At 40.6% G+C, this 14356-nt stretch overlaps 1 protein-coding gene across 1 annotated transcript in view; it reads left to right on the forward strand.

The window, feature by feature from the left end:
• Positions 1-14356, forward strand: part of KIF15 (kinesin family member 15) — a 42821-nt gene that overhangs the window by 8677 nt on the left and 19788 nt on the right. Inside the window, exons 8-19 of the mRNA XM_083404648.1 lie at positions 558-767; positions 976-1101; positions 2575-2697; positions 3831-3954; positions 5705-5796; positions 6101-6310; positions 8152-8329; positions 10598-10730; positions 11048-11189; positions 11782-11976; positions 13073-13180; positions 13473-13578. Coding sequence (XP_083260774.1) covers positions 558-767; positions 976-1101; positions 2575-2697; positions 3831-3954; positions 5705-5796; positions 6101-6310; positions 8152-8329; positions 10598-10730; positions 11048-11189; positions 11782-11976; positions 13073-13180; positions 13473-13578 — 1747 coding nt within the window. The remainder of the gene's footprint in view (positions 1-557; positions 768-975; positions 1102-2574; positions 2698-3830; positions 3955-5704; positions 5797-6100; positions 6311-8151; positions 8330-10597; positions 10731-11047; positions 11190-11781; positions 11977-13072; positions 13181-13472; positions 13579-14356) is intronic.

Consider the following 14356-nt stretch of genomic DNA (forward strand, 5'->3'; position numbering starts at 1 on the left):
GAGCGAAAACTATGGTATGTTCTGCAATAAACACTCATTCCTGCAGCTCAGCTTCCAGTGCCCGGGATGCAGAAGGCATGTGCAATGCATTCTGTGTGCATGAGAACTTTTCACGCTTGCCTTTCCAGCAGCAGAAACACTCTTGCACCAAAATCCATTCCACAAATTGGGCCTATCTGGAACAGTATTTCACAAGGTGTGAAAGACTGTCTCTGGAAGGGGAAATCATCAGCCTGGCTCATGTGTACATCAATATACACATAGGTACATCAAAAGTACAAGTATAAGATTTTTTAAAAAATAGGATGGGAGACTTGGGAAGCCATGTTATAAATTCTTTTTGAACGGGGATGTGTAAAACATGCATCATTGCCTACAAGTAAGATGTTAATTTAATACTTCTTGCAGATTAGGATTAGAAATAGAGGGGATCTTTCGTTAACACATTTAAGATTAGCACTACAATCCCAGTTGTGACTCCAAAATGGCTTAAGATAAAGTTGTTCAGTCTGTTCCATAGTATATTGTAAATGCTACTCATATCTTATTCTAACTAGGTGTTAACAACAGGCTGGAGAAATCGTCGCGTGGCGTCTACCTCAATGAACAGAGAGTCCTCAAGGTCTCATGCTGTTTTTACTATCACGGTCGAATCAATGGAGAAAACCAATGACGTCATGAATATTCGATCATCTCTGCTGAATTTGGTAGATTTGGCTGGATCAGAGAGACAAAAAGATACTCACACAGAGGGTGTTAGGTTAAAGGTTAGTGGCGAAACAGTGCATTCTTGGTCAGTGGGAATTGGAGCATGCAGAAAAGGGTTAACTCCTCCTGGGGACAGAGTCTATGCGCTTGTATAATGCATGCTCCACTACCCGCTGACCAGAAGCACACTTCACAGTAACACCAACTTGTTGATTTCTTTTCCACTAAAAACAAAGGCAATCACTTTTATTTTCTTGTTTGTTCTAGGAAGCAGGGAACATAAACCGTTCATTAAGTTGTCTGGGCCAAGTGATTACTGCACTTGTTGATGTGGGCAATGGAAAACAGAGGCACATCTGTTACAGGGACTCCAGGCTCACTTTTCTGCTACGGGTAATGTGTACCATTAATTTTTAGGACATTGGTTTTCAAAAGACAAAATGCTTTTGACTTTTATATTATTCAGATGTCTTACTTGCGGTATGTTGTCCTGGAAAATCAATGATTACTACAATCTGTTGCCGTTGGCCACATAATGCTAAACCGCAAAGTTTTGCTTATTAAGCTGTTCTGTACACAAACTGCATGTAGATTTACACAGCCGAGGAGTGTTTCCCTCGCTCCTCCTTCATAGAAGCCAGTATACAAATCACAAACGGGCTACTTTAGTGTTATGTCTGAATCTGGAGTCATGGATTGTTTCATCATAATAAATCACGTGATAATCCAACAAGCTTTTGTCTGAAGCGGGCTAGCAATTGTGGTTTGTTATGGCGAAACAAGCCATGATTCCAGGTTTGGATATACTGCTTACATAAGTATTCAGGCTGCTTGCACTAGCATGCAGTATGCATAATAGAGCATCGTAAACCAAACGTAGTGGCAATACATATGTATGTGGTCCTCATAATGGGTATTAATCTTGCTTTAGAGCATCCTGTCACAATGTTCTATTGAAAGTGCCCCATCAGAATGTTAAGTCCTGAAGCAACACAGTGGCCTTATGAGGAGGGCAGTATCCTGCCCCAAACACGGGTTAGTAGAAGAGGAGGAAATAGTTTGTGTTTCTATAAACACTAGAATTACCGTATTTTTCGCTCTATAAGACGCACCAGACCACAAGACGCACCTAGTTTTTGGAGGAGGAAAACAAGAAAAAAAATATTCTGAATCTCAGAAGCCAGAACAGCAAGAGGGATCGCTGTGCAGTGAAAGCAGCAATCCCTCTTGCTGTTCTGGCTTCTGGGATAGCTTGCCAGCCTGCATTCGCTCCATAAGACGCACACACATTTCCCCTTACTTTTTAGGAGGGGAAAAGTGAGTCTTATAGAGCAAAAAATACGGTAGTTAAACTATGTGCTTTTTTTGTCTCCTTCAAATTACTGAAAATTCTATCACGTGCTGTATTAGGAAATGGGTTGCATTCCTTTCTAGAATACATGAGGTATATTTCACATTTTTTAGCTATGCAACATACAATTCAATGATAATTACATGAACTAAAAGTAATTTCTATTCACTTTGGACTTTTAAAACAGTATCAGACATTGTGGAACTTGTGTAAAAATGAAGAGAGCCAGTGTGGTGTAGTGGTTAAGAGCGGTAGACTCGTAATCTGGTGAACCGGGTTTGATTCCCTGCTCCTCCACATGCAGCTGCTGGGTGACCTTGGGCTAGTCACACTTCTCTGAAGTCTCTCAGCCTCACTCACCTCACAGAGTGTTTGTTGTGGGGGAGGAAGGGAAAGGAGAATGTTAGCCGCTTCGAGACTCCTTCGGGTAGTGATAAAGCGGGATATCAAATCCAAACTGCTTTTCTTCTTTTCAAAGTGCTGCATCTCAAAGTAATTTTCATGTCTTCAAACAGGATTCTCTTGGAGGTAATGCCAAAACTTGCATCATAGCAAACATTAATCCAAGTTCCAGATGTTTTGGTGAAACCTTGTCCACCCTTAATTTTGCTCAGAGAGCCAAACTGATAAAAAACAAGGTATTTAATTGGGACAGAATATTACATTAGCTATTCAGTCACCTTTTTTTTCTTCACAAATGTACATAGTTGTAAGCAATTTCTTTGTCTGAAAGGGTTCTTTGGCAGAAAAAAAGTTTGCTAAATCAAAATAAATATTGTATTTCTCATCTGTTTCAACTCTTATAATACTATATTCTTGCTAAGTCTTAATATTCCAGTCATGAAGCTGAATAGACCAACAGAGAGAGAGAGAGAGACTGCAGTTGCAGACATTTTAACAAATACCTTGTCTACTTCAAATTACTGAAAATTCTATCATTTGCTGTATTATCAAATGGGTTGCATTCCTTTCTAGAATACGTGAGGTATGTTTCACATTTTTTAGCTGTGCAACATACAATTCAATGATAATTGCATGAGATAAAAGTAATTTCTATTCACTTTGGACTTTTAAAACAGTATCAGACATTGTGGAGCTTGTGTAAAAATGAAGGAACTGTCTGAAGTTCCCTTCTTGCAGTTCTCACAACCAAGACACACAAGCTTCTGTGCTAAACCTTTACAGTTCATCTATTAAGAACTCCCAAGCTAGAAGAATCAAAACCGATAGACAGAGCTATGTGCATCTTATGCAAACACATGATTCACAAATTTATAAATGTGCGTATGTGTACTATTGCTTCTGCCAACATCAACTTTCAAAACTTTCTTGGGTTGCAAAGGGAAATGGGGCCACAAGTTAAGGGGGTGAAGGTAGCGAGAAATGCGGGGGGGGGTCAGTAGTATTAGTCATGAGTAGGAGCAGCATGTAGGAAAACAGAAAAAGACTTCCTAAACTCGTTTCTGCACCTTCACAAAGCAAACCTATACATTTTTCACTCCTAACGTGAAGCCTTGCATTAAGAACATACTTTTCTAAAAGAAAAGAGCCGAGATCAGGGGAAGGCTAAATTCTACACCTGCTTTTGTAAATGCATAGAATATATGCTGCCATGCTAGTATCATATAGTCTTCTTTTTCAATAGTATTTTCTTTTTAACCTATGATGTTTGAAAGTGAGAACAATGGATTCTAGTTGGCTTTGTTAGTAGGATTTGAATTATCTGATCATCAGGCGTGTGCGTTTCAATATTTTAAATTTTCTATTTAAGGCTGTGATAAATGAAGACACCCAAGGAAATGTGAAGCAGTTGCAGTCTGAAGTGAAGAAACTGAAAGAGCAGCTTGCTTTGCTTATTTCAGGGCAGACTCTGCAAGATGCTTCTCTGCCTACAGGTAAAGCCTATCCCCTTTCCCCCCTTAAAGCTGGTGTTTCAGGATGATTTGTTTAAGCACTCCATTTGTTTTCCATTAAAAAAAGCCCTCAATGTTTTTTAAAAATAGAACATGGCTTTGGTACAGGATCAAACTTAATTCATGCCCCCAAAACAGAATGTCGTAATAGAAAACTGGTTCTCTGTATGCCAAAATGGCACCTTCCACACACACAAGAGCTTCAGAAAACCAAAGTTTGTAGAAGTACAAATAAATCTGTAGTGGGGGAAACAAAAACAATCCATTGAGGACTGAGTATATTTATATTCTTACCAAACCTTTCTTCTAAATTGCTGAGGGTGTTTTTCAAAGTCTCTCTCTTCATGAGCTCCCATATTAGCCTCATAATAACCCCGTCAGGCAAGTAACTTGCCCACAGTCACCCAATGAGCATCATGAATAAGTGAACCTGGATCTGTGCTCAGTAGACACAGAATTCTGGCTGGTGTTGGAGGAAGAGGGGGAAATGAGGTGGATAGAATGGTGTGCTAGAAGAGAATATGACTAGTTGAGTAGAATTCTGAATAGAAACATTCAATACCACATGTTATTTCAAGTCCCATTTTCAGATCACTATTTGGTAGAATCCTTTAATAGCTAACATTTTGTTTTCACTGGTTATTAACACAGAATTAATGTTTGCAAGGGACGCGGGTGGTGCTGTGGGTTAAACCGCAGAGCCTAGGACTTGCCGATCAGAAGGTCGGCGGTTCGAATCCCCGTGACGGGGTGAGCCCCCGTTGCTCGGTCCCTGCTCCTGCCAACCTAGCAGTTCAAAAGCACCTCAAAGTGCAAGTAGATAAATAGGTACCACTCCGGCGGGAAGGTAAACGGTGTTTCCGTGCGCTGTTCTGGTTCGCCAGAAGCGGCTTAGTCATGCTGGCCACATGACCCGGAAGCTGTACGCCGGCTCCCTCGGCCAATAAAGCGAGATGAGCGCCGCAACCCCAGAGTCGGCCACGACTGGACCTAATGGTCAGGGGTCCCTTTACCTTTAATGCTTGTAAACTGTAGATATCTATCACTACAGCTCAGACAATGCAGGAGTTTACAGTGAAATCCTCTGAATATTTGCTAGGGAGTAACAGTCTGATCTGTGCATGTCACCTTGAAAGTCTGGATCCAAATCTTTGGGACTAAATTACATCCGCAATTCCCATTCATTTCTGTAGTTAATAAGTAACGAACATAGGCCGCAATTCTCCACCTGGAAGTAAGGCCTATTGAATTCAGTGGCATGTACCACAAGGTAGACATGGTTGGAATTATAACCATGGTATTGAACCAAACAATGTTTGTGAAACTTATCCTCAACTAAATGTGGGTATGATTGTTGCTTTAATGGCCAATTCTGTGCAAACGCAAGGATCCCAAATTCTGCACAGAATCAAACTGAATCCTTTGGAACTGACTTCTTAGTAAACACATTTAGCGTTCTTTTGTATTTCAGTTATGCTTAACTGAAATGTTCAACAAGCTTTTGTATTTAAACATTTTTTTCAAAATATAAAAAACCCAAACCTCTTTATCCTGAATCTCTTTTAAATGCAGTTTTAGATAAGAAAGTTTAGCCATAATAATAAAACGATAATGTGTATTTCAGCTATAACATATTAAAAATCAGCACTAAATATCTCAGTTGACACACAAAATAGACAAATAAATCCAGGGAAGTGTAACCTAATGTATTTTGTTCTACATTCTCTCTAAGCTACCCTCACACGTGATGTGGGAAATGCAGATTATCTGAACCATTTTCTTGAAGCAATGCTGTTACTGGAAAAAGCTGAAAGTGAAAGAAAGGTAAGAATAGGAACACTATGGTATAGTGTTAGGAAAGGTCCAATTGACAAAAATATTTGCCCTGGAACAATAATTTGTCCCTTTCTTAAAAGTTGATCTAATTTATTTATATGGCTCCACGCACCCCAAATCAGTTGAACACAAATGTTGAGAGTGTGTGAATAGCAAATTAACATAAGTTTGTGCCTTCATTTAATGATTTCTGTTGATCACATCCAAGAGAAGGTTGGACAAGTATACTTTTCATTATGTATGTGTCATGATGCTATTGCTTCCTGCTTAATCGGCTGCCTTTATTTTCAAGATGCTGTTAGAAAAAGTTGCCCAACTCGAAGATCTCTGTGTCAAAAAGGAGAAGTTCATTCAGTCCAATAAAATGATAGTTAAATTCAGAGAGGATCATATAACTCGCCTGGAAAAACTACATAAAGAGGCTCATGGCAGCTTTTTGCCCAGTGAACAAGAGAAGCTTTTTGGGGAACTGAAGGAGGAGCTGAAGATTCTCAGAGAACAGGTAGCTGTATTTTTGTTTAATGTATTACCTGGATCAGGCCAAACATCTGTCTACTCCGGCATTCTCTGGCAAGCCAGATGCCCCCAGAAAGCACATTAATTGAGCAACAGTCCTCTTCTGTTCTTGTCTTCCTACATCTGTTATTGAGAAGTGTACTTCTCTAAACATGGAGGTTAGCTGTTGTGGTTAGTAGGCCTTAAAACTTCTACACACAAATTGTAAGTAGATTTTTTGGCCAATGTACACAGCTGAAGCAAAAAGAGACACACTTTTACGCTATCCCTGGTATTAAACTTGGATGAAAAACTTTTAAGCTGATTTCAGCACTCTTCCGTAACTCATGGATCTTAATTGATTTTGAAGGTTTTGCATTTTTTTTTTGTGGTTGTTGAGTTGATTTTATAATTTATAATCTATATAATTCTGAAAGCACTTATTGAAAATCAGCTTCTGTTTTTATTAACATATGTATTGACTTCAGCTGGATGCAGCAAACAATTTCATCCAAGCTAATCTGAACTACTTAACCAAGTATGTTCCAAAGCAGAATGTTCCAAAGAAGGATGTACTTGTGCATTTTATATTTGACTTCCTTTAGTCATGTTTTCTTTTGAAATGTTTCAAGACTGCTTTGTTTTGTTAACTTTGCTGCATTCAATATCCATTCTGTAGTTGGCCTCCTTTGTGATGTTTTCTTTTGAAATCCTTATTTTAGTTTCCTGTTACGCATGTTGTTTTGGATATACACTTTATACAGGGTGAGTCTTTAAAAAGAGGCCCCATGGTACATGTGTACAGTGGTGCCTCGCAAAACAAAAAGAATCCGTTCCGCGAGTCTCTTCGTCTAGCGTTTTTTTTGTCTTGCGAAGCAACCCCATTAGCGCTATTAGCGGTTTAGCGGCTATTAGCGGCTATTAAAGGCTTAAGGGATTAGCGGATTAGCTGCTAAAAAGCTATTAGCAGCTTAGTGCCTTAGAAAAAGGGGGTGGGGAGCGAAAAAAAATCGCAGGAACTCGCAAGACATTTTCGTCTTGCAAAGCAAGCCCATAGGAAATTTGTTTTGCGAAGCACCTCCAAAACGGAAAACCCTTTCGTCTAGCGGGTTTTCCGTCTTGCGAGGCATTCGTCTTGCGGGGCACCACTGTACTCTGTATCCACGGGGCCTCTTTTAAAGGACTCACCTTGTATTTGACTTTCTTCTGTAATATTTTGTTGTCGATTGTTTTGTTTGATGCTTTAATGTGGGTTGTAAACCCCTTTGAGGTCCTTTTCCTTTTAGATATAAAGTGGTACAGAAATGAAATTAATAATTATAATTATAATAGGATCAAATAGGACACAAGCCTTTCAGAAATGTCACGTGGGCCATAGTGTAAAAATGTGCAAGGAATGGCATCACTATTTAAAGCAGATATGTGTAAATACAGTGGAACCTTGGTTTTCAAGCGTCTCAGAAGCCGAACGTTTTGGAACCCAAACACCGAAAACCCAGATGTAATTGCTTCCATTTTGAAACACGCCTTGGAAGTCAAACAGCTTCCAAGGCGCATTTCTCTATTTTTTCAATTGAATTCTCCGACCACCCACTGTGCCTTGGTTGTCAAACGTTTCAGAAGTTGAGCAGTCTTCCAGAACGGATTACATTCGACAACTGATGTTCCACTATATGTAGTTTTGATGTTCGTTCCCTTTTGTGTGCTAGGAAACTTTTTAAAGAAAGCCTAAGAAAAGTAATCAGGATTTTTAAAAATTAAAACTTCCTGTACTAATATAGCAACATACCTGTTTGGGTTTTGAGGTTTGTTTATATCATGAATTAACAGAATATGTGTTATGTACAGGTGGAACAGCATCCACGTGTTGCAAAATATGCTATGGAGAACCATGCCCTTCGAGAGGAGAACAAACGACTTCGCTCCCTGCAGTCAGTGAAAAGTGCCCAGGATATTGATGCTCAGGCAATGGCAGAGTTGGAAAAAATATTTTTAGAAGCTTCAGGTAGAGAAAGCAATAACAGAGGTAGGAAAAAGCTGAAATACGTTTTTCATATATGAAGTTATATTTTTTTTAAAAGGTTCTCTACTCTGATCTCATTCTTAAAGCAATGCTGTTTTAACATTTTTCTCCTCCAAAGCAGTGCCCAATAAATTCACTGGCATTTTGTTTTCAGGTTTGATGGATTTTATGTCTGTTCCTTTGGAGGACATTACTGGGCCAAAGGAGTCATATACTGATAAACATTGTCATTAGTAACTCTGGCGGCAGTTCTTGTCAAGACAGACTGCTTCAAATGAACATACTGCAGTCGGGCAGATCTCCCTCTGCAATGCTTTCTGCATATTTTAAAAGGCAATTGTCTGCCTGGCATCATGATGAAGATCTTGTGAATTAATAGGAGCTAGTTGCTGATAGAGGGACACGGGTGGCGCTGTGGGTAAAAGCCTCAGTGCCTAGGGCTTGCCGATCGAAAGGTCGGCGGTTCGAATCCCCACGGCGGGGTGCGCTCCCGTTGTTCAGTCCCAGCGCCTGCCAACCTAGCAGTTCGAAAGCACTCTTGGGTGCAAGTAGATAAATAGGGACCGCTTACTAGCGGGAAGGTAAACGGCGTTTCCGTGTGCGGCTCTGGCTCGCCAGAGCAGCGATGTCACGCTGGCCACGTGACCCGGAAGTGTCTCCGGACAGCGCTGGCCCCCGGCCTCTTGAGTGAGATGGGCGCACAACCCTAGAGTCTGTCAAGACTGGCCCGTACGGGCAGGGGTACCTTTACCTTTACCTAGTTGCTGATAGAATAACATTTTATGCATACAGTGAAGGAAAGTTAGAAACGGCTGCCTGAAATATAGAACTGTAGAGTTGGAAGGGACCCTGAGGATTATCTAGTCCAACCCCCTGCACTGCAGGAATAGGAAGCTGTCCCAATACAGGGATCGATCCTGCAACCTTGGTGTTACTAGCACCATGCTCTGACCAGCTGAGCTATGCAGTTGCATAACCCGGTGTCTGGCATAATATGGCCTAGAACAGGCCTAGGCAAACTCGGCCCTCCAGATGTTTTTGGGACTACAACTCCCATCATCCCTGACCACTGGTCCTTTTAGCTAGGGGTGATGGGAGTTGTTGTCCCAAAATATCTGGAGGGCCGAGTTTGCCTATGCCTGGACTAGAACATGGCTGCACAGATGAAATCTGCACTATTAACTCCATCATGGGAAGTATTTCCTTTGGAGATGGATTGTCATCACAACTCCTTGCAGGAACAAAACTGATTCATTTGAACTTCCTGCTGCGAAAAAGCATTACTTAAAATATAAATATCCTAAGTTTTTATTTCAAAAGAGTATTACAAGGTTTCAAAGAAATAATAATAATTTTATTATTTATATCCCATCCATCTATGTGACGGGAGTGTCTGTACAGGTGTGGGCATAGCCCACCTTACAGTGCCATGTGGTACAACCTGGGCATACTTACCGGCTGTTTCTGAGAACTAGGCCCAAGGCTATCATATCAAAGTGAAAGCACATGCTGAGCACCTTTTTGACTTAATCAGCCAGTGGCGCAGGACAGCAAAGCTATAGATGTAAAAAAACACGTGACAATTGTTCAATACGCATTCAGAAACAAAATCCAATGCATTCTGTAAGGAGTACAATCTTTGATCTTATGCAGGTTTAAACATTAAAAAATACAGTGGTGCCTCGCAAGACGAAATTAATTCGTTCCGCGAGTTTTTTCGTTGTACGAGTTTTTTCGTCTTGCGAAGCACCACTGCTTTTAAACACTGACAACAGCGGGGAGTGGCGGGGAGAAGCAGGACAGCTGCCGCAGCCGGTACCTCAGACTCACCCGCGCGTTGTGGCCACTGTGCAACGCGGCTGCTGGAGGGCAGCGGGGCTCAGGAGCGCGACTCCAGGGAGAGAGAGGCGCTGGCGGCAACGGCTCTCTGAGGGGAGCGCACGAGGGGGGTGGGCAGCGGCGCGAGGCACCAACCGTCAGCGGGAAGGTGGGAGGGAGCCGGAGGAGCGGGTAAGCGAGCGTGCGACCGTCGCCATGACACGAGAGGCAGGGCCGTTTCGTCTAGCGAAGCAAGCCCTTAGGAAAATCCGTCTTGCGAAGCACCTCAGAAAACGAAAAACCCTTTCGTCTTGCGAGTTTTTCGTCTTCCGAGGCATTCGTCTTGCGGGGTACCACTGTAAAAATCATTGCAGCTTTCATATGCTGCATGGACAGCTGAAGGTGTTCATTTTCGCACATCTAAGAAAGTGTAAATTTTTAAATCCCAAACAGATCAGCAGATGTGTTCTACTGCCTCGTCAACAGACAGCAGCTCTAGTGAAAAGCTGAAAGAACGCCTCCTCGCTACACAGAGCGAACTGGCAAGTTCCAAACAGGAACATGAAGAATTTAAAGAGCTAACAAAGTAAGATGAATCTGTGTCCTAACATTCTTCTACGAAATACCCTTCCCTGAAAATATAAACAGCTGTTTATCAAGGGCAAAATTCTGGTTCCAACCAGAATTTCTGAAACCATATTTCTAAAAGTATGGTTTCCTCTTGAGACAGAAGTTAAAAGCATCAACAAGCCTTGTATCTAACAAATGCATGGGAGGAGTTTTTTGGGATGTCTCCTTCCATCTAAGCAGAAGACATCAACTTTAATCTCTCTTTTTCTTAATGAGAGTCGTTTTAATAAGATAACCATGTTTGATTTTATGATGCATTCGTTTCTTTAACAGGAAAAAACAGATAGAGCTTGAGTCGGAACTTCTGTCTCTGCAGAAGGCAAACCAGCATCTTGAGAAAATTTTAGAGGCAACTAAGGCATGCAAACGCCAGGAAGTCTCCCATCTTAATAAAATACACAGAGAAACTTTAAAGGTATGAAGCTAATTTAGCTGTTTAAAATAGAAGGAATGTTAATGATCTTTGTGCAAAAAGAAAATTCTCATTTAGGGAGTGCAGGTATTAAAAGTCATGTTTTATAATAGTGATGCACTGTTTCATAGATTAATGCTGTTTGAGAAAAATAAGGAAAGGAACCTGGAATTCAGATGTCTGAACACTACAAAAGAGCTAAGGAGAGAATCAAGCAAACTGAGAGTGCTTGCACTTGTTTTATTTACATACAATTTTGGGTGATTTCCCCCTCCCTCAGCAACCCCATATGCTCCATCCTACACTGTTCAGGAGGACTTCCTAACTCACCAGAGAAGCAGGGGGCAGGAATAAGTGGTTGCAAGAGGAGGGAGGGCAGGAAAATTTTCATCTCATGAAGTTCCTTAACTTTACTTACCATATGACACAAATCCTCTAAATTTACTTCCATGTTATTCCTGTATTTCTACCTATGTAAATTTATTATTATTATTATTATTATTATTATTATTATTATTGAAATGTGTGTTTGTGTGTGTGTGTGTGTGTGTGTGTGTGTGTGTGTGTGTTTTAAAAAATATCATTTCTATTACAGAATATCGCTACCCCAACAAAGGCTTATCAGCTAAGATCTCGACTGGTGGCACGATTTACCCCTGAAACCTTGAGCCCGGAGTCTGTTGATATTCAAAGCTCAGGCGATAACGATTATATTTTTAATGAGCCCATGCCTCCTGAGATGAATGAGCAAGCCTATGAGGCTGTTGCAGAAGAGCTGAGAGTGGCACAGGTGAAGTTTCAGGATGCAAAATGCAGATTTCTAAAATTGTTTCATCAAGATGCTGTGAGCTAGGAGGTATGAATGGGCAGAGTTGAGTCAGCAATCTCAGGCTGATCCACAAACCTGTGGTGAAATTGAACTTGGAATACCGCGTATAGTTCTACTTGCTTCCGCCCAAAAAGAACTGGAAAAGGTTCAGAAAAAGGCAATCAAAATGATCGAGGCCTTGAAGCGACTCCTGTGAGGAAAGTTTACAATATTTTGGTCTTTGGGGTTTAGAACAAAGGTGTGTAAGGGAGGGACATGATAGAGGTGCGTAAGATTGGGCATGGTGTAGATAGGAAACAGTTCCTCATAATAGTAAAACCCAGGGCCATCTAATAAAACAATGTTGGAAGATTCAGGAGAAAAGAAGAAAATGATTCTCTGCACCAGACATAGTTAAACTATAGAATTTGCTCCTGCAAGAGGTGGTGATGTCCCCCAACTTGGATAACTTCATTTTATCTATTAAATTGCTACTCTTCCTCTCAAAGAAGCTCGGAGTAGCAAACACCAACATAGTAAAACAACACCATTAAAAATAAATGATAAAATATTGTAAGCTTCTAAGCTAATCATTTCAAGGTTGCCAGGAACTTTTGAGCCATCTAATGCCTGGGTAAACAGCAATTTTTTAAATTTCTTCCTGAAAATTAATAATGAGGGAGACAATGGCTGGCCACTGAGAGCGGGTTGCTGGACTAGATAGACCTTTGGTCCGATCCAGCAGGGACTACTTATGCTCAGATTTTACTTGAGTGCTTTTAGAAAATGCGTGCAAAGGCTGCTCAAATGAGAGAGTTATCTGACGCTGTTCGTCTTTCTATGGAAACTTTCCTCTTTAGCCGTTTAGCTGTATTTGGAGATTTGGATTCTGGCTGCATTTACAATACAGTAAAGCTAGGGCTTTAGAACTCTTCCTGTAGATTTACAATGTATTTACATACCCCATAGGTTTGTGCAGGAATATATAAATGCATTAGAAGAAAACATTTAGTAGCGGCAAAGCAGTTGCTAGTACGATTATAAATTTGCTTAATTTTCCCTATTTGTCCTGCTGCAGGAAGAATTAAGCACTCTTCAGATCAAACTAGATGCCGAAGAAAGTAAAACTGTAAAACTTCAGCAGCATATTAATAAATTGGAGCACCATTCTTCACAAGTGCAAGAGGTAAAAGAACTAGTGCAAGGACTCTTGTAGGAGGAAGTAGAAAGCTTAGCATAATTATTGTTACTATCTGACGTAATACTTCATTATTTACTTTAACTGCATGCAGAGATTTTTCTTGAAGTGTCCATGGCTGCTTGTACCATTTTAAGACTTAACAGGATCCAAGACTTAACCATCCATTCAGAACAACAGGGCCGGCCAATGTTCTTTTGTAACTTGTACATCCTATGGATTCATATACATTCTCATACTCAAACACTCATTATTTGACTTCTTCTTTTTCCAACTGAAGCTCTTTGCCTCGGAAAGAAGCAATTGGCAGACTGAAAAGCAAGGGCTTCTTGAAAAGATAGACAATCTTGAGAAACAATACCAAGACACTCAAAGCAAGGCAGACAGTAAGTTTGGCTAACAATAGAATTCTGCATGATTTTTTTACCAAAGATGTATTTTTTTCCCTAGTGCAGCACAGAACAGTCCCAATTTGTGCACTGTTTTTTCTACTTCCGTGTTACCAAAATGTATGGCTGATAATTGTCTTTTGCTGAGATCGGCTGGATAGGTCCACTACTTCCATCTTTTCAAAATGAATTCAATTTTTCTGTAGATCTATGGGTCACTGTCCTTTCTAGGTAACCCCATAGCAGATTATTTAGTTGTCTTTAGTCTGAAAATTGCAATGGAATGGGAGTCAGTGGGCACAGCCAATAGAATTGGGTGGAGGGAGGAAAATATGTTCCCCTAAATGGTAGAGAGGTAGGTGTTGCCTCCATGTATGTGTATGCATTTGTTGGAAGCTGCCATGCTGCTTTCTGGGTAGAAAGACAGAAAAGAATTTAAATTAATGAGAGTTCTTGGGCTTTGCTCAGAATTATTAGCGCATTTGCACATGAGCTAAAGCTCTGAAATCTGCTATACACAGAGTCTGAGGCACTCCATTAATCAGAAAAATCTGAAAAGAGGACATAGGCATGACATTTTCCCTAGAATATCACATAGAATAGAAACAACCACATAGGGAATGGAATATTGGGCTCTTGAAGATTGGTTGCTTCTCTGAACACTGCTAATAGTGGAGGAACGAATCTCTGCTTGTATAATGAATGTGACTCAGCTAGTATGATAAAACCATTTTTATGGCAACAAATGCTTTCTGAAGTATATGCTAAAAGCCCA

This window comes from Podarcis tiliguerta, assembly GCF_965153285.1.
Source record: "Podarcis tiliguerta genome assembly, chromosome: 12".
Lineage (NCBI taxonomy): Eukaryota > Metazoa > Chordata > Lepidosauria > Squamata > Lacertidae > Podarcis > Podarcis tiliguerta.